The following is a 19,206-nucleotide window of genomic DNA, read 5'->3' as shown; positions in this document are numbered from 1 at the left end:
ATTTTTTTTTACAATCAGTCAATACTATACTAATGTTATTTACCAAACACCCGATATATTAATTGTTGTTGATGTATCAAAGTGTTTGAGAACTATATATGTATATAACTATAAAAGAAGCAAGTGGGTGGGGCCTAGCTGTGATGCAAGCAACACTTCAAATTATAAATATATATCACATGGCGACTCTGCAGTTCAAGAAACATCTTACCATAATTGAAATTTACCCTCACCATCATGCTCTTAAATGCGCCTTGATGAATTATTAGTGAAGTGGTTTTGGGATGTACAACGTAATAGTAGAGTACAAGCGCAAGGGAACAAAACTGCCATTTAATGTGCAACGATGATGGAGACACCTGGAATCCATACACAAACAAACCCCCCCATTCTAAGTAAACACTCATCACCTTATCGTTTCCTCTCTCTTTCCCTCACTATATATATACATATCATTGTGGTGGATATAAAGAAAGCGACAAAGACTAGATCTTTTTGGACGAGCCTAATATGGTGGGTGTATTTTCAAGATTTTCTGTCACTAAAGCTGCCCATAGAAGAGCTCAAACTGCCCTTGTAAGCAACACTCTTCTTTACCCTGCACTTTTCTTGATTCCATTCTCTTCAAATTTCTATCTTTTTTCTTTTTCTTTGTTTTTTTTACTGTTTAAAGTTGGCAAAGTTGCCTTGTTCTGTGATGTGTGTACCTCGCCTGTGTTGTTTGATGATGCTATGATGTTTCTCAACCGTTAAAATATGAGCTTTGAACTTTCTATGGGGATGCCATTTTTTAATTTGCGATTTGGAATTGTTAATGGTAATTGAATGTCTGTCATGAAATTGACTTTATGCATATTATACTGCAATTCTCAGGAAAAAAGAAAAAGATAAAATTTGTTGATGGTTTTATTTTGTTTGTCACTTTTGTCAGAATAGATTGATGCTGTCATGGTGACAATGGCTCCCCCCTACCTCTGACTGCACAAAAGCCCTTATGTTTTCTCAGTTTTAAATGTTTTCTCTTTAGACTTTTAGAGTTGTTGTGGTGTAGGGTTCATAGTTTTTTTGCGCCTGCAGAGTGGTTTATATTAGATTTGATTACAAATGCAGGATGAAAGGGAAGCATCTCCCCATAACTGTGAGGCAGCTGGGGCTTCTGTTGTAGCAGGAGCTGACCCTACCACCACCATCACTCATGGTATTGAGCTCGCGGTTGAGTTTAAGCCGATTGAGCACCCTGTTGAGCCTCTCGACAATGATTCACCGATCCAGTGTCCTTTGCCAGAACCATCGATACTGAATGTAAGTTTGGAGCTTGTTGAGTCTACATGGGCTGTGTGCTATGTTAGAATTTGTTGTGCCTGTTACTATGGTTCATAACTTCCTGGCTGCTTCTTTGGTTTGTCTTGAATCTTGATGATGCTCTAAAGTTTGCAGTGTTTCTTTGCTTAAGTATGTTTCTCTAGTGGTTAACAGTATATAGGAGTAGGATTAACATTCTTCACTTTTCAATGATTAAGGTAAAAGTTTTTGAGCAATCAATGTCAGCCTCTTGCTTTTGGTATCTTTCAGTATAGTATTAATTATTAAATACTCTCTGTTTATCGGGGCAACCCCAGCCAAGTTGTTAGGTTGTTGGCTTGGTAATCACAAGGTTCTAAGTTTGACTCCTGGTGCGAGCACCCTACTAGCCTTATTGGTTTGAGCCGATTAGCTATGGGCAACCTACCTCCTTGTGGTCCTTTGCTGGCTAGAGTCACAAGGTGAGCGAAGTTTAGCCCGTGCACACTCTCGGGCAGTGGCTGCGAGTTTCCCTCATCACCCAAAAATACTTTGTTTGCTACTTCAAATCTCAGTAGGTAGTCATCAAAATCATAGAGTATAACAGATGTAATGAAAGTGGTGAAAGCTGCAGGATGGAAGAATATGGAGGGAGCGTGTTTCTGCAGTACGAGGAAGGATTGATTTGCCAGTTATGCAGCAGGAAGGGGCAGCCATAGAGCCAGAAGTTGCTGCAACGAAATCAAAACGCCAGACTAATCGACCTATTCTGCCATCAATCAGTGCGCCAGAGCACAGTATCCTAAAATTGCTCGAGGAATCTGGGATTTAGCTGTGGTGTTGCTCCAAAACCTTGGAAGCTCTTTCAAGAACAATGCATATATATGGTTTTCTATACTTTTTCTTCATTCTTAAACTGCTACTCTTGAATGAATGAATATATGCTTGCATATGTTATATGTCAAAGTAAGCATAATTATATTATAAAAATATGATCTTTCTCCTTTCTTGCATAGACCATTCCATGCTGTATATGAATCGATATTTCCACCAAGTATTAGAATTTGCTTTCATGGAGTGAAGTGAAAAGGTAAATTTTATTATAACCTGAGCAAGTATAAAATTTGGGGGAACACAAATGACAGTGTTACAACAAGCTCTTATTTAGTTCTCTTCACCCTACATCACAACCTTCAAATGCTCCCTATAAACTTGTGTACAGACGTACAGTACATGTGACCAAACAGCAAATAATGTGCAATTCAAGACTCAAATAATTATTCTATAACAGGGTTAAAAATTGCTAATTTGATGGAATGAGGAACCTGCTGTTTAGCTTTGGCTTCGCTATTCAATCTTGATGGAAGAAACACCCGACGTGACTGCACTGGTTCTAGGGTCATTGTTCTCCAGGGCAACACCGCGGGGATCTTCTCTTACAAGTAGGGCTAGTACGTTCTGTGAACTCCATGCTTTTACGACATTGTTGCTTGAAGACCCTAAGGTAACAGCAAAGACTGCATCAAACCCACCTGCACCTGGAACACCAGCCAATAGAACTCCCTCCATATTCATCGTAGCATCCAGAAGCCGAGTTTGTGATTCTGGTTCTATCTGTAGGTATAGAGATGTGGTATAAAAGAAATGATCAAAATGGAGAGAAAACAAACTACTTAGTACAGACAGAATCCCATTGACCAACAATCACCGAGTTTGCAGCATTATATAATATATGAATAAAGATGGCGAGAAATTGGTGGCAAAATTTTGGATCAGAAATAAGTTCAAGAAATAGTTGAACATATAAAAGTTCATTCCTCCTCTTCTGAATCATTGTCCAAAGTGCAAGTGTGCAGATATACAGAAACTCCTGCAGAAGGTTAATTAGCAATAGCAAAATCCAAAATAAATTTTGGTTGGTTCATAGAGGCACAAGGATGGGCTTTACTTTTGGCAGGGAGATAGCGGGGTGGGGAAAATAGAGGAACGAAGAAAGAAATGAGCTTCCCTTTCTAGTGGAAGAGAACTCACCGGGATTCCAGCAGCCTCACCCATTTTCCGCATGTGATATCTGATCCCAAGCATGGCATCCCGAGCTCCTAATAATTCCTTAACGACTTCTCTTTGATGCGGTTCATTTGCTGCCTCCATCCACTGTTGATGAAAAACATAATTTTTGAAGGTCAACTCAAACATCCACAGACCACAGTTTATTAGAATTCTAGAATGGGTTTCTCAACTACAGGCTTGACCATATTTATCACCTTTAGCAACTACATGGATACTTAAATGGAGAATAGGCTATCAGAAAAAATGAGGTTCATAACGAGGGCACGTATCAATATCCATTGCTTAAGATAAAAAGTATGCATAAGTTTTCTTAAGAAAAATCTATTGTATATGCAATCAGCAGGCATTTCAATGAACAAATTATTGAAATTGATGTAAAGCTACTGACAAGTAATATTTGTTTTCAGAAGATACTAAGATTTACCTTTCCAGATGGAAGTGCGGAGCAGCTGTTGATAACACACTCGTAAGCAGTATAATTACTTTCTGCTAACTTACATAAGGCGTTCAGGTGCATTTCGAGTGAAGAGTTTCCTTCTAATAAATTCCTCCATGTTTGTAGAGAATTTTGAGGGTCTGCCTTTTGCCATTTCTTTACAGCTCCTACCATTGAGGGTGTGGAAGATCCTCCAGTTCCTGGCTCTCCTAGTAACTGCAAAGAGCAGTATTAGCACTTCAATATAGAGGTAAAATCGCTGTGCATGAAACACGATTCATAATTCATTAGAAGTAACAGTCTGCAGCAGTAAAATGTTTTAGAAAAGAAAGAGAAGAAAAGCTTCTTCCTTTTCTTTTGCGTTCCATATGTGGGTCTGGGGCATATGAAAGCTTTAATCCAAAAAAATATTTTAATTATCTTGGAGATCTCGCCTTGCTTAACACAGCATAAAGCATATAAAATTTAAAGCACTCCGGTATATACCCATCTTAACATGGCACCATGAAACAGCTTTTTGCTTGTAAACACTATCGACATCATTTAGCATTTGAAGCAGATAGGCAAAGCTACAGTAAGAAACATGACATACGCCTCATAAAACTTACAAGAGTCATCAAGGGAGGCAACAAGAATTTGGTCCTCTCATGATCCCACTTTGCTTTTAGGACCTCACTGATGACTTCTGTCAACGGTGTTGCCATACCTGCATTCTGGAAATCCATGAAAAAAAAGGACAAGTAAATCTAATTATCCCAGGAAATTAAAACATAACTTACTCCAATTATATGCAAAAAAAATAAAATAAAAAAAAAAAAATCAAAGGTAAAGAAAAAGTCACAACCAAAAGAAAACTCAGACTTCATTTCTATTACTCTAGGACGAAGAAAATTGGTTCTAGAGCATCTTAACAAATGAAAGATAAGGAGTGAAATGCATACCTGAGCAGGAGAAAGCACTTCAGGTGAAAACCGTACATAGCGTTGGCTTCCATATACTGCAGAACTCACATCAAATCCACTACCAACTTTACCTTGTGCTATACAGTGGGCTGTTTGAGCAATTATGTGAACAACGTCAAGAACAGCAGTATCTTTCTCTTCTTGAATATGATTATCAGTCGAGGAAAGATTAACAACACCGAGGTAATGAAGCAAAGCAGCAACAACTGCAGTTGTCATAGCTGCCGATGATCCCAATCCAGTCTTTGCAACTTCAGGTTTGCGATTTTCCCCACCTGATTCTTCTGCATTAAAGGTGATTGAACTGAAAGGTGGAAGGGAAGCCAAAGATTCAGGTGTAAGAGGAAGTCCACATGCTTCAATCTACAAATCCAAGAGTAAAAAGATTAACATCAGCAATGTATAAGAGACTAAAACAACCTTTTCATTTCTTATCTTTGGCAGGGGCTCAGGAGGGGAGGGAAAGGGGGAAATCTACATGTAGCATGTTGATAACATTATTTATTTTATTTGTGTAGATTGTGCTGAAGAACCTCTGGACCTTGCAATACTTCAGCTCAAAATGCATACAATGTTTTTTTTATGATAAAAATAATTCGCATCACATACTTGATGGTTATTGTCCAAAGAATTGAAGTATGGTCACTATGGGAATAATAATATATGCCAACAAATAAAAAGGTGCAAGCAATAATCATCAGTAAAAAAGTAAAAACATAGCACAGGCATATTATTCATATATGTTTCAATAGTTTGAGGATGGAATACCTGGTTCCGATATGAATAGAATTCATTGCAACCCAAGATTGTAATATCAAGACCTGCATGATAATCCGGTTATAATGTTAATTGTTTGTTTTCTTTCTTTGAAAACTAATTGCAAATTGGCACAGTATTTTGGAAATGTCTAATTTTTAGACAAGGCAAATATTCAAAGTACCAGATATTACCTTGCAAAAGTAGCTTATGTAATGCATCCTTCTTATTGTTGTCAAAGGTTGCATGTGCTGCTGCTGCAGCATACTCCACTGCATATTCCACAAAAGGATTTCTTGAATCACTGTTATACAGCCATCAATACAAAGCATCACATCAGTACATATAAGGGCAGGCCAGGCTTTGCATCTAATTCACAATTATTTAAACATGAAAACCAACCAAAATAATGTTTCTAATCATATGTGGATTAACAGTACATATGTTCCATCCAAGTAAAAAAGACATGAACTGAGCGAAATTTTAAAACTTGCCTTGAAGAGACAGACTGAAGTGTGAAGTTTTTAAGGGACAATTTGTAAACAGTTTCTCTTGACATCTGAGGAGAAGTTAATTTCACATCTGTCCATGCCTGCATAGTCACAATGCAGCCTAAGATAAATAAAACCTTGCATGTGAAAATGTGAAAGTACAAAATCGTCTTCAGAAGAAAAATACAATGGAAATGAGCTAGGCAGAGAACAAACTACAGTGTACAGTGATCAAAGAAAATAAATAGCACAAATGAAAATGCAGACCTCTAGTCAATTCTAAAACAGTTAAGCAAGTCAACCACTAAGAAAACAGCATTCAGTAATGAAAAGGGTGAAAATATGAAGAAGAATTCAACATATGAAGACAAGCATAATTTGTACTGATTAGAAAATCCCAAATTTCTTCTAAGAAACATGAAAGCCAACCAATTAGACTAGCACACCATTCTAAAAAAATTTCCCAGGAAAAAGGGAAAAACACATTACTGTAAACTGAATGGATATTCCAGAAGTATAATGACTCACCCATGCCCAACTATCAGGTTTGGCTTCCTCATAAAGTGGCTTCACAATGGCATAAAATCGAGCATTTGTGCTCAGGACAATCCCTGGATTTGGCCTCTCAAGGATAAGATATCCTCCAGTCATCAAAACCTTCCCTGGAGCAGAAGCAACTCTATTCCAGCACCAAAAACATCAAAATAACAATATTAACAATTAACACTTCCATCTAGGCAGATGCTAAAAGTATTTTTTACCATAATTATACAAATACACAAACAAATTCAATCGCTAACTCACACAGCCATCTTCTCAATGATCCCGTACGTTATGATTTTCTGTGCGATCCACGAGCTGCACTACAAATCTAGATGTGAATAACTTGAGTTTTGTTAGGAAAAGAAAGAAAATGTAGAGGCAGTAACTTTTCTTCTCAGAAAGGGAAGCAAACAGCAAATGATAGCTAGTGATTATAAACGATTGGGCAAAAAGTATGAATTCGTGCTCGGAAGATTGTACCTGCGATGAAGGAAGGTGCTGAAATTCTCGGACTGTAATGAGACTGTAAAATTGACGAAGCAGGCGCGATGAAGACGGAGACGGCTATGTTCGGCTTTTAACAGATTTCTTTTTTCGTTATTTTAATATTATTATGTTCAAAAATGTATCGCCGCCGCTCGCTGCTGACTCGTGAGTCGTGACTGCTACACTCAAAAAATATTTCCTGTGTATTATAATCTTATTGTGTAATTAATTGTACTTGTGAAGTGTATCAGTCGTGATTTTTATAGATTTTTAAAGACTTTTAACAATTTTAAAAGTTTAGTAGTATTTAATTTAGGGGTGTATTTAGTCCAGACTTTCAAATATTTTTAAAGTGATAAGGAGTAAATTTTAATTGGCTTTTGTAGAGCTTTTGTAAACTTTTCGATAATCTTTTCAACTTTCATCAACTTTATAAGAGTGTATACATATCATAGGACAAATATTTATAGACTTTTAAAAAAATTTATATTAAAAAATCTACAAAATTCATTAAAACTCTATATTAAATACACCTTGCAAGTTGCAAACATTCCATAAATTTTATTAATATGTTATTTATAATTTATTTTAAAAATATGTTTTTATAAATATAAATAATATAATAATATATTTTTATACTTTGCTCTCGTTGTTGCAAGCTAGTTCGCACCAATTTTGCTGCGAACAGCAGCTTTCAGCAATTTTTTTATTATGATCAATATCAAGAAATTATTGTCGCTGCTCGTAAGTATATGAATATTTATGAAAGGTTTGAAATGTACCGTAAAATTGATAAAATGTTTGTATGGTTTAAATAGAGAGAAAAAAGTTTGTAGATAATGTTGAAAAGTTTGGGGTTGAATGGTTGTATTTCATCTATTTATATTAATGAAGAAAAAATCTATAGAAATTCTATTCTGACAGAGTCTATGAGAGTTAATAATTTTTTGAATATAGACTTTTTAAAGAAGTCTGAATCGAATACCAGTATACTTAGAGTTTTGAAAAATCCGAATCAAATACCGTTGACTTTTAAAGAGTTTTAAAAGTCTAAATTGAATACCACAAAACTTTAGTTGATAAAAGTTTTTAAAAGCCACCCTAAAAAAAAAAAGTTTTTAAAAGCCAATGAAAGTCACGATTGAATACACCCCTTAGACTTTTAAAGACTTTTGAAAAGTCTACTGGTATTGGATCCAGACTTTTCAAAAATCTTCAAAAGTATACTGGTATTTGATTCATACTTTTATAGTCTTTTAACAGGGCGTTTGGTTGGAGGGAGGGAATTTGGTAGGAAAAGAATTGTAATTCCATGGGAAAAAAATAATGCGGGAATAAAGTAGGAGTTTAAATTCAAGTGTTTGGTATGCGGGAATATAATTACTGGGAATTTCAATTCCAATGTTTGGTATACATGGGAATTGAGAGGGAATAAGTAATATAAAGTCGAAAATGCCCATTGTTGTTGTTGTTATTTATTTATTTATTATTATTATTATTATTATTATATTCTTAAATGACAAGTATCTATTGGACCCATTTGCATACTCAAACCCAAAAAATATAACATATTAAATTCAAAAGCACTCATCTACTGTATCTCTTGAACTAAAAAAAACAAGCATTTGATTTGGGTAGTCATAAATTTTGTAGAGGTTATACATATAAAGAATTCAAAGGAACATACACAAAAGTTGTTGTATATAAACAATGCAAATTTTGAATAGTTGCTGCATATAAATATTTAAAGGAACATACACAAAGGGAAGTCAAAGAATAATACACTCTATGATTTTGAATGGAAGGTTAGACATCTATTTTAGGTTAAAATAAAGGAGGGGTAATTTTGTCTCAAGGTTATCTTTTTTTTTTCTTCCTAAAATTCATGGAATTAAAATCCAGGGGGGCCATGGGATTCTAATTCCATGAAAATGAGGGATTGCAATTCCCTAAAACCAAACGAAGAAAGCCCCCTTCAGAATTAAGTGGGAAAGGAATTGTAATTCCCTCCAACCAAACATCCTGTAAAAGTCTATATTCAAAAAGTTATTAACTCTCATAAACTCGCGATCATACCACGATCTAGCTAGAATCTGATTGCACTAGTGTGGTCTCGGCTTTGTCTATTAAAAGTACTGACCACTCTTACATTGGTTTCATTGTCAAACAATGTTTTAACATTATAGATTATTTTGAGTCCTTTTTTGTCATCATATTAAGAGATCAGCGAATCTGATTGTTCATGCGTTAACTAGAGTGACATAATCTTAATATAATTTTCACTTTTGCGATATCATTTCTCGAATTGTGTCCACGATTTACTTCCTGTTTCGTTTTAATGATTTATAAAGTTTTTGGTTTTGGTTTTGGTTTTTTTTTTTTTAAGATATTTAAAATAAAAAAAAAAAAGTTAAATAGTAGACGCGGTGATGTATCATATATCGAGACCGACCCGATAACCCGACCATAAAATGAGAAAAGCATTGCAGGCAGGTGCTGGCCTGGCAGGGAGTAAGTTGATAGAAACAGGTAGACAAATCTGAGCCGTCGAAGAGGGTCCACGATACACAATCAGCTAACAAGTCATCTGCCAATCCAACACCCACCTGGAGATCAAACTCTGCGCCCGTCTCCGGTTCTCCCTCTCTCCGCAATTCGCCGGAAACAGCCACTCGCCGTCCCCACGCTCCTACCTCCAAATCCCTAATCGTCTCTCTCCTCGCATCGATTCCACAAATTCTGCACACACCACAAACCTACGCATACCCGACTTCTTGGTTTTCAGCTCGGACTCAGAACACGGACTCAAGCTGAACCGCGAATCTCTTCTTCCTTCGCGGTAATTGAAATTTCTCATAACTCACGCCTCTCATATTTCGAGTTTTTGTTGTTTTCTTTTTTCTCAATTTATTTTTGATTGAATTCTTAGGACAGGAATTTTGTGCTTTTGTTATCTTTTTCATTGTCAGATTAGATTTAGTTTTATGTATATTAGTTGAAATTCTAGATGTAGTTGAACGTCTCTTGGGAATTTGTTTAAAAATTATCAGAGTCAGGAGCAAGTCTTGTTTGGAGTAAAGATTACATTTGAGTATCTTTGTAAGGTTTCTATTTTTAGAATGGAATCAGGTCCTTAAGAAACGTGCCTGTTTGTTTGATATTTTCTATCTGTTTCAGCTAAGCTGTCTTTGTCCGTTCATATACATTTTCAATATTCCTATGTGTGCATTCATAAGCATTCAGACGCTAGATTTTGTGGTATTATCTGTTTTGTGCAAAATTTAAATAATATATTTTTAAATTTGTAATTCAAAGATCAAATATTTTATTTTTTAATTACTAATATACAACAGAACAAAATGATTTCTTTTATTTTATTTGCCTTTTTCATCCATGTATATAATTGACACATAAATAGATATGGATGCAAATGCATAACATACAGTATAAATGCAACTTTCTGTTTATATTGATTTCTCTAATTTTGAAAAGCACCAGCTCACCAATAATGAATGTTCATCACTATAATGTCATTATCTTTGAAGTAAATTCTGAAAGCTGCAAATCTGTAATATTGATTACACATGAATTAAATGTTCATCACACTTGTGAGTTGTGAGTAATGCTCATTTATCTCACATAGCTATGTGAGTGGTTTCTCAACTTTTGTATTCATTGGTTACTTGTACATTGGTGAACTCCACTAAGAGTTGATCAAATAAGGCTACTTAAGCAAGTGTGAAGTTGTGTACATAAATTTTTGTGCATCTGGCATTACCCATATACCAATTGTTATATCAAGTGATTGTTATGATGAATTTTATGTCTATATATATATGGCAGGATGGTCTGGGGGAACCTTTTAGTATAGCAGTGCAGTTTGATCATGGGTAGTAGTGAGAGGGATAAATCCCCAAAGGAAGCAAAGGAGCCAAAGACTCCTAGTTCACAGGTAAATGATACTTTTTGAAATCCTTTATATACAACAAATGGTGGACATACCATCAACTAAGGACATCAAATTTTTTGAGATTCTTCAGGAGCAGGCTACAACTACTGGCACAGTCAATCCAGAGTGGCCGGGGTTTCAGGTTGAGCTTCTCTTAAGCATGCTATGTCAACAATAACATGCTGCTTCCTTTGTTGTTACTCCATATTTCATTGCTGACAGTTATCATATTCGGGCTATCATTGATTTTTATTTTATTTAGTCTATTTATTTTATTTTATTACGAGTACTGGGTTGTCACTTTGTAGGCATTCTCTCCTGTGCCACCACATGGGTTCCTGGCATCAAGTCCTCAAGCACACCCTTATATGTGGGGAGTTCAGGTTTCAAAATTGCTTTATTTCAATTTGTCATTTGGTGTACTGCAGCTGTTATGCTATTTTTACCAGGAAAAATTTGAAACAGATCCTTATTCTGTATTTACCAAATACTAACTGATTGAATCATGCACTTTGGAAATTATTCTTATCCAGCTTCTTTAGTGACTTAAGGGTAAATCATACAAGTAAACACTGGAGATGATGAATCCATTTTTAAGATTTTGTCTATATTAATCAGTTTAGAAATCTAAAAACTGTTGATGTTAGTTCTCCTAGATCAGAAGTTCCTAAACCTTGTGAAAGACAATGCTTATAATGTACACTTAATTAATTATTTGGTTCATATTTGAAGAGAAGTGGAGTTGTTAGAAGCTTTGTTGCTTGGAGCATAGCCTATGTAAAAGAAGTTGGATCTTGGCCCAACCTCTAATAGGAAATCTAACTAAAGGCATAGGCTTTGTATATTCTATTTTTCACATCTCTTGCTTTGTTCATCAAAATAATTTATTCTGGACTAGTAATTTCCTTTTTCCTTTCTTTTAGTTTATTTTTTTCATCTATTGCATAAGGGGTGAAGTAGGACTGGTAATGTAAAATTGCCTATTATTCTCATATGTATAATGATAGAAAAATGTTTATGATGTTATATTTCTAATGCTATTTCACTTTCTATTAGGTAGTTATTTTCTTCATCATACTCTTTTAACCTATGAGATTCTTAACTATAATAAACCAAACCAAAACTCTTTTCCTTCTATGAGGTGACTATTAATCTCAAATTTATTATATAAAAATTTCTTTTGGTTTGTTATGCAGCATCTCATGCCGCCATATGGTACTCCACCACATCCTTATGTTGCAATGTATCCACATGGTAGTATTTATGCCCATCCATCTATGCCACCGGTATTTTCTCCTTTTCTTTTTATTTAATGCCTTTTCAGCTTACACTTATTGCCTACTTCTACATCATACTAACTTTTTAGGCATTTACTAACCTATCAGGGAGCTTACCCATTTAGTCCATTTCCAGTGCCTTCTCCAAATGGTATTGCAGAGGCTTCAGTGAGTGTTAAAACTTTGAATTTTAGACAACCACTGTTGTTTATAATACTATATGTGTTTTATTTTTACTTTTTGATATGCATTTCAGGTTAATACTTCGGGCAATGTAGAAGTGAATAGTAAGGCATCTGAGGGGAAAGAGAAGTTACCCATTAAAAGATCTAAGGGAAGCTTGGGCAGTTTGAATATGGTTACAGGGAAAAATAATGAACCTGGAAAAGCATCTGCAAATGGAGTATATTCTAAAAGGTAGGGTGATATATTAATTGGAAAACTTAATATCATAAATAAATTAAAGTGCATTTGACTATAGATGTGAGGTGATTACTCATGCTCCAGAAATGTTATTGAACCATACAAGCAATCAAGCTCCATGTCCCATTTTTCCTCTTACATGCAAGTTTGGATGGTTTTCTCCTTGAAGATTGTCCAGCTCTAGAGGTGTATTCTATTAGGTGAAAGTATTGTGTTTTAACTTTATGTGCATATTAGTACACTGTACATATTTCTGTTTACTGATATTTTATTCCATTTTTTTAAGGTTCTTCACTGCTTTATTTTTTTTAATGTTTAGTTGGGACACATCAACTTGTCTGTGTGTAGAATGTTAGCCCAGTAGATAGGTCACCTTTACATAAGGGCATTGAATAAACCACTTCTGAATGCAATGCCCTATGGAAATGAGAATACACTTCTGCTTGTTTGACATTTTTTAATGTTTAAACTGACTGTAAGCCTACAACTTGTTAATATCAAACTTTTGTCAACATCAATAATATTGGTTTTCAGTGTTGAGAGTGCAAGTGAAGGTTCAAGTGGGGGAAGTGATGCAAACTCTCAAAATGTAGGTATTTTATATCTTAGTTATTAATTTTTAAAGATAATTTTAATGGCAGTGTATACTTTCTTGTTTTATTTATGGAAGCATTATATATATATATATAATGTTGTACTCTATTTTCTTCTTGATGCATGAAACTGTATTTGATTTCCTGTCTCTCTAGTCTCTAATTCCTATAAGTGATATTAGTCTTCTTCCCGTTGCATCTGATCTTGTTCTTATTTCTGTAGGAATCACAAACGAAGTCAGGAGGTAGGCAAGGTTCAAGTCCTTTGGAAATGCAGTGAATAGTTTGCAATGCATTTTATTAATAAAAAAACAATTGTAATGCCTTTTACTACAGGTGAAGCACCTCAGAATGGTAATGCTGCACATGGTTCTCAGAATGGAGAGAGCAATGCTCATGCAATGATGAACCACGCTATGGCAGTTGTGCCAATAACAGCAGGTGGGACTGCATCAGGTGTTCCTGGCCCCACTACAAACTTGAATATCGGAATGGACTACTGGGGCTCTGCTGCTTCATCTGCTATTCATGGTATCCAAGGGAAAGTACCTTCTGCCCCAGTTGCCAGCGGAATGGTTGCTGCTGGACCACGGGAGGGTGTTCAACCACAACTTTGGGTTCAGGTTGTCTTCTTGTCCTTCAACTGTCGATTCCTTTCTAGCCTTTATGAATGCATTGCTTTTGTTTCCTTTTTTATTGCTCCATTCTTTTCTTTCGGAAGAGGGATCAGGTTAGGGACAACTGGATCAATTTTGTGAGATTGTCCTTAGGGGGATCACAATATGTATGCTCAACTGTAAAATAAAGCTTCTATCAACTAGATATTAATATAGAGGTTATTGTGATGTTTACACATTACTCACAGCAGATAGACAGACTCTCATACAGTATATAATGGCTATATAAACTCTGTAAGAACATTCACACCAAAGTAGAAAAATCAACATTGATGGCCTTTGAGAATATTATTTGTTGTGATCATAACCAACATGTGGATGCAGACATGATTCTTATAATACACAGTATTTGCTTGAGAGATTGTGCCATTGTCTTTGATCAACTATGCTCTAGTTATATTAGTAAATGGAAATGATATTGTGCTAGACATCAGTTTCAAGGCACTCCATTTTGCCTGGTGTCCTCCATAACCTAACCATCTCTTTCCTGATGTTCAGAATGAGAAGGAGCTCAAGAGGCAGAGAAGAAAGCAGTCCAACCGGGAATCTGCTCGCCGTTCCAGGTTGCGCAAACAGGTAAAATTAATTCCTTTAATCATTTGCTTTTGTCAGTCTAGATTAGTCCCTTATACTGTTTTCTTGTTTCGGGACAGGCAGAATGCGATGAACTGGCACAACGAGCTGAAGCTTTAAAGGAAGAAAATGCATCTCTTAGATCAGAAATAAATCGCATCAAGAGTGACTATGAGCAGCTTCTTGCTCAAAATGCATCTCTTAAGGTATTTTAATACTAGCTACCTCATTAATCCCTGCTATCATACTTCAAGTATGCATGCATGCATGTTTGCTATTTTTATGTTGTTTTTGTGTTCCCAAAGAAACTATATTTGCTAGTTTGGAAAAATATTGTGGATAAGAAATGTATACAATCTATGGCAGGAAAAACTCGGTGAAGCTGCTGGGAAAGACGACCCCAGGCCGAGCAGGAACGAACATCTGGGCACGCAGTCATCAGAAGCAGAGCCCTTACAGGGTGGCCAATGATGCTCCGACTGCCTTATATTGCAGATCTGTCGATCATTTGGGTTAACCTAATGACTTGGTAACAGAAAGTAATTAATTTGCAGATGATGTTAGTTTAAATTTTGCAACAGCCGAGGTTTCTAGTTTCTAGTCTAGGTTCTGTTTGTCAAATATTGTCCATTGTTTCTCAGTTCACCAATGTTTTATGGTTTGAGGAACTTGGATGATATGTAGAGGTCTTAATTATGCTGCAACCTTGTGTGTTATATAAGGGCGGTATCTCTGTTAATCTCATGCTTATGCTTTGTACCTATGCACTAATATGGACATGGTTGAATGGCTGATCAGTGTCACCGGGGACAACAAATTAAAGTTGTACACATTTTAATTTTAAATTTCATTCTTAGTGTATCTTGCACTCAATTGATCAACATTTCTCACATAGACAATTTGAAGATTAGCATTTAGTCGGTTTAACTTTGACAATTAGGGTGAGTAAATATCACTCACAATATTTTGGCCATTTGTTAAGAGTTTGAAGAACCTTAAAAGGCCGCGAAAGTAGGCCATTGTTCAGGTGAGTGTGCACAGTTATACAATTAGTGAAATCTAAACCGTTGATCTCAAGCATTCAATGACTCAGATCTATCTACACGAACACATAGGAAAGGATGAACTTATTTGATATGTCCATTTTATCATGCAACATACATAAATGCTACCCTATAATCAAGTTTTTAAACTCTTATTACCATGTATTACCTTGAGAACTAAACAATGTAAACATTGTGATGCTACTCTATCCTCTTGATATCAATTTTGCACTAGAATGGTACTTTGTAACGAGTTCGACCGATAAGGTGTTGGCAATAATCAAACTTTTTTAAATACGAAAAATATACTTTGTTTACTCAATCATTTTTTTTCAAACTAAATAAATTTCTTTTAATGTGGATATGATCGACTAATTTACAGATAACCAATGAATACAAAGAGTTCGACAAGCAAAAGGTAAAATCATAATGGAGAAACAACATTTTTTTTAAACATAAACTTCAATTTTTTATTTGTTTTCCAAAAGAGAAAAAAGAAAAAGAAATTTTCCCCTAAGTTTATTATTATTATTTTTATTCAGAATTCAGATTAGATATTTAGGGTGGTGGCCACGTAACCTCTTTCTCTTCCGAGAATAACGGAAACAGGTCCAGCAGCACGGCACCACCACGAAGAACATTATCAGTCGTCCGCCCTGACTTCGACTATCGTAACCACTTACGCGATGCAAATTTCCGGCATATTGGCTGATGCGCCGGTGGTTTTTCCGTCAACGGCAACCACAGCTGGCGGCGGTTGCAAGCTCCCCTACGAATTCAATCATTTCCGCTCATTCTCAGACTCCACCAAGTCTCTCTTCTCCCCTGCTTTCCCCACTGTGAGCTTCTTTGTACCTTTCTTCTACTGCATTAGAAATAGTATTTTATCTTAATCATTGAGTAATTTTGGCTATATTTTTCTTCTGTAAATTATTTCCTCATACTGTTTGTTATAAATAATTTTACAAGGAAAAAGGAAAAGGGAGAGGATTCAGAGGAAGGAAATGTTTAGAGTATCTGATGCACATTAATGTTCCTTAAAAAAAGAACAAGAAAATTTGAATATAATTTAATTGTATGAATATACTGGACTGTTAAATTTCCTTGAATTTGGAATGGTAATTAGAAAAAGAATTAGAGCTAGGTATAATGATATCTAATTATAGTATTATACAAGCTTTTATGGAACAATTTAGGAAGATGAATTTTCAGTAATTAATTGTAGGCAGAAATATAACATTTTCAATTCAAGTTTTTTCTCCTATTATTTTGGGGGTAAAATTCCATTTTATTCTGCAGGGATATCTATCATTTTCTGTTCGAAAGCTAAAAATTGGACAAGATAGGTCTCAAACCCGAAGATTAAAAGTAAGAGCATCAGCAAATTCGGGTGGTGATTCAGTCCCATTTGCTCCTCTTCAGTTGGAGTCTCCCATTGGTCAGTTTTTGGAACAAACATTGCAAACCAATCCACATCTGCTCCTGGCGGCTATTGATCAGCAGCTTGAGAATCTTCAGAATGAAAAGGATGAACAGAAAAAGGAAAAACTACCTCCATCTCAAGATCTGCTCTATAAGTAAGAAGCTTTATCTATCTTACAAGTATTTGGGTTCACAATTCCTAGCTATATAGTATCCTTCGATAACAATAGGTCATTAGTTAAAGATACATCATTATCTCCTTTGCTCACCATTGATTAATCATATAACAATCTACGATTTCTTGTGCAATTATTATATGGGATATTTCCACGTGCATGAATCTATATTTTGGCATGCCATTTTAGAATAAATAAATAAAATTGTGAGATAAACCTGAAAAGAAGTGCATTCTGCAAAATTATAATCATTGAATCATTATGGAAAAGAATATTAAAACATTAAATTGTCAATCTCTCAAAGTGATGGCCTTTATTGTGCTCCTTGTGTGAATGAAAGTTTTGGTGACATTACTGTTCTATCTTTGTCACAAGAAAAACAGTGTTTGATGAGAATCCTTATTTCCCAAAATCTCTTGAATAAAACATATCGTGGCTAAAAAGGTTTTAAAATAGAAAGGAAATGAGAGAGGGAGAGAGAGAGAACAAGAGGTAGTAATATTGAAACAAAAAACTTGAATGCAATGAAAACAGAAAAGAAAAAAAAAATGTGGGTGGCTGGAAGGAGAGGGTAAGTGGGTGATGAGGGTGTTATCTGGCAATTTGGAGAGCAAACTCTATATGTTTGAGGGGTTTGATCTATAAGTTTTAGGGGCCCATTAATCCATTATTAATATTAGTCCCATGCCATAAATTTCACACTCAAATATTGTAATACAAGTATGAGATAAGATGAATTTGTAGGTATTAAACTTCTTGGATGCACCAGTTTGAGACACCCCTATTTTACTGACCAATACAAATTTGCTGAATTTCAGGAGAATAGCTGAAGTGAAAGAGAAAGAAAGGCGAAAAGCACTAGTGGAGATTTTATACTCAATAGTTGTACATAAGTTCATAGACAAAGATATATCAATGATTCCAAAGATATCAGCAACCTCAGATCCCACTGGAAGAGTGGATTTTTGGCCTAATCAAGAGCAGAAGCTTGAATCTGTGCACTCTCCTGAGGCTTTTGAAATGATAGTTAGCCACCTTTCTCTGGTTCTAGGTGAACGTGCTGTAGGGCCTTTAGACAACATTGTTCAAATCAGTAAAATCAAACTCGGGAAACTTTATGCTGCCTCTATAATGTATGGATACTTCCTCAAAAGGGTTGATCAGCGTTATCAACTTGAAAGATCTATGAATACCCTTCCTGAAGGTTTCTTGGGCAGCCAACCACGACCTGAACAGCCTGCTCCAAATCAACTCTGGGATCCAGATTCATTAATAGTGATTGAACCTGAGGATGTCGATACAGAAGGTTTAATGGGCTCAGTCACTGATGGTAGTAAATCATATAGGTTGAGATCCTATGTGATGTATTTGGACGCAGAGACCCTTCAGAGATATGCAACCTTAAGATCTAAAGAAGCACTTTCTGTGATAGAAAAGCAGACACAAGCATTATTTGGAAGGCCTGACATCAAGGTTTCAGAAGATGGTACCCTCGATGTGTCTAATGACGAAGAGGTTTCCCTATCATATTCGGGGTTGACCATGCTGGTTCTGGAGGCAGTAGCTTTAGGATCATTTTTATGGGAAGCTGAAAGCTATGTTGAATCAAAATACCATTTCTTGAATAGTTAAAAATTGTTTTCTTTCATCTACCATTCCTTTTTCCTGCAGGATACTATTTCTTAAATAGTCTTTCTCCACTCTGTAAATTGCATACTCATAAAAACTTATGAGGTGAGCATTTTCTAGTTTATGAACACTGAGCTCCTGTAAAATATCTGGATTTTATAGAGAGCTTCAGGATACGCTTATTACTCATCTCAAGAATCTTGACTTTTTAGCTAATGTGTTTCTCAATGCTTCAAGCTTGAATTGTTGACAGGTACATGGATTTTGAACTTTTTTTTTTATTACTGTCATTGCCCAAAAACTTTGTGGTAGCAGTTAGATCAACATTGTTGGTAAACCACAAAAATAACAACTCTGTGATGTGACTACCACTTTGCCTTTAGAAGTGGGATTGAAAGAATTCACTCTGTTTGATCTTT

General features: G+C 35.5%; 4 protein-coding genes across 8 annotated transcripts; 3 read left to right on the top strand and 1 right to left on the bottom strand.

Annotated features, from left to right (window-relative positions):
* The first annotated feature begins 371 nt into the window (after positions 1 to 371).
* LOC116022785 lies at positions 372 to 2,294 on the top strand. Of its 2 annotated transcripts, none has more exons than XM_031263654.1 (3): positions 372 to 576; positions 1,111 to 1,302; positions 1,916 to 2,294. In XM_031263654.1, the coding sequence occupies exons 1-3, from the start codon at positions 511 to 513 to the stop codon at positions 2,111 to 2,113; spliced, it is 456 nt and encodes a 151-aa protein (XP_031119514.1). In that variant the 5' UTR covers positions 372 to 510; the 3' UTR covers positions 2,114 to 2,294. The 2 variants fall into 2 exon arrangements, with proteins under 2 accessions (XP_031119514.1, XP_031119515.1); XM_031263655.1 differs by lacking the exon at positions 372 to 576 and adding an exon at positions 624 to 817.
* Positions 2,295 to 2,359: 65 nt separating this feature from the next.
* On the bottom strand, positions 2,360 to 7,136 carry LOC116022783 (phosphomevalonate kinase, peroxisomal). 3 transcript variants are annotated; one of them, XM_031263651.1, is made up of 11 exons: positions 7,020 to 7,136; positions 6,801 to 6,854; positions 6,525 to 6,675; positions 6,000 to 6,097; positions 5,700 to 5,809; positions 5,518 to 5,570; positions 4,729 to 5,112; positions 4,396 to 4,500; positions 3,776 to 4,003; positions 3,313 to 3,435; positions 2,360 to 2,895 (listed from the first exon to the last, which is right to left on the bottom strand). In XM_031263651.1, exons 2-11 carry the CDS (start codon positions 6,806 to 6,808, stop codon positions 2,629 to 2,631), a joined length of 1,527 nt encoding a protein of 508 aa, XP_031119511.1. In that variant the 5' UTR covers positions 6,809 to 6,854; positions 7,020 to 7,136; the 3' UTR covers positions 2,360 to 2,628. The 3 variants fall into 3 exon arrangements, with proteins under 3 accessions (XP_031119511.1, XP_031119512.1, XP_031119513.1); XM_031263652.1 differs by having other exon boundaries at positions 6,801 to 6,859; positions 7,020 to 7,112; XM_031263653.1 differs by having other exon boundaries at positions 6,801 to 6,867; positions 7,020 to 7,084.
* A 2,358-nt stretch (positions 7,137 to 9,494) lies between these two features.
* LOC116022807 (bZIP transcription factor 16-like) lies at positions 9,495 to 15,390 on the top strand. 2 transcript variants are annotated; one of them, XM_031263688.1, is made up of 13 exons: positions 9,495 to 9,864; positions 10,869 to 10,977; positions 11,057 to 11,116; positions 11,283 to 11,357; positions 12,171 to 12,260; positions 12,360 to 12,419; positions 12,508 to 12,668; positions 13,209 to 13,263; positions 13,491 to 13,512; positions 13,604 to 13,890; positions 14,443 to 14,520; positions 14,598 to 14,723; positions 14,884 to 15,390. In XM_031263688.1, the coding sequence occupies exons 2-13, from the start codon at positions 10,912 to 10,914 to the stop codon at positions 14,986 to 14,988; spliced, it is 1,185 nt and encodes a 394-aa protein (XP_031119548.1). In that variant the 5' UTR covers positions 9,495 to 9,864; positions 10,869 to 10,911; the 3' UTR covers positions 14,989 to 15,390. The 2 variants fall into 2 exon arrangements, with proteins under 2 accessions (XP_031119548.1, XP_031119549.1); XM_031263689.1 differs by having other exon boundaries at positions 9,499 to 9,864; positions 11,066 to 11,116.
* Positions 15,391 to 16,138: 748 nt separating this feature from the next.
* LOC116021867 (UV-B-induced protein At3g17800, chloroplastic) lies at positions 16,139 to 19,003 on the top strand. The gene is made up of 3 exons (XM_031262371.1): positions 16,139 to 16,399; positions 16,860 to 17,137; positions 17,977 to 19,003. The coding sequence occupies exons 1-3, from the start codon at positions 16,247 to 16,249 to the stop codon at positions 18,788 to 18,790; spliced, it is 1,245 nt and encodes a 414-aa protein (XP_031118231.1). The 5' UTR covers positions 16,139 to 16,246; the 3' UTR covers positions 18,791 to 19,003.
* The last annotated feature ends 203 nt before the right edge of the window (positions 19,004 to 19,206 follow it).

The sequence above is a fragment of the Ipomoea triloba genome, chromosome 6 (assembly GCF_003576645.1).
Source record: "Ipomoea triloba cultivar NCNSP0323 chromosome 6, ASM357664v1".
NCBI lineage: Eukaryota > Viridiplantae > Streptophyta > Magnoliopsida > Solanales > Convolvulaceae > Ipomoea > Ipomoea triloba.
Note: the sequence above shows the minus strand (reverse complement) of the source record. Positions and strands in the feature narration are given on the sequence as shown.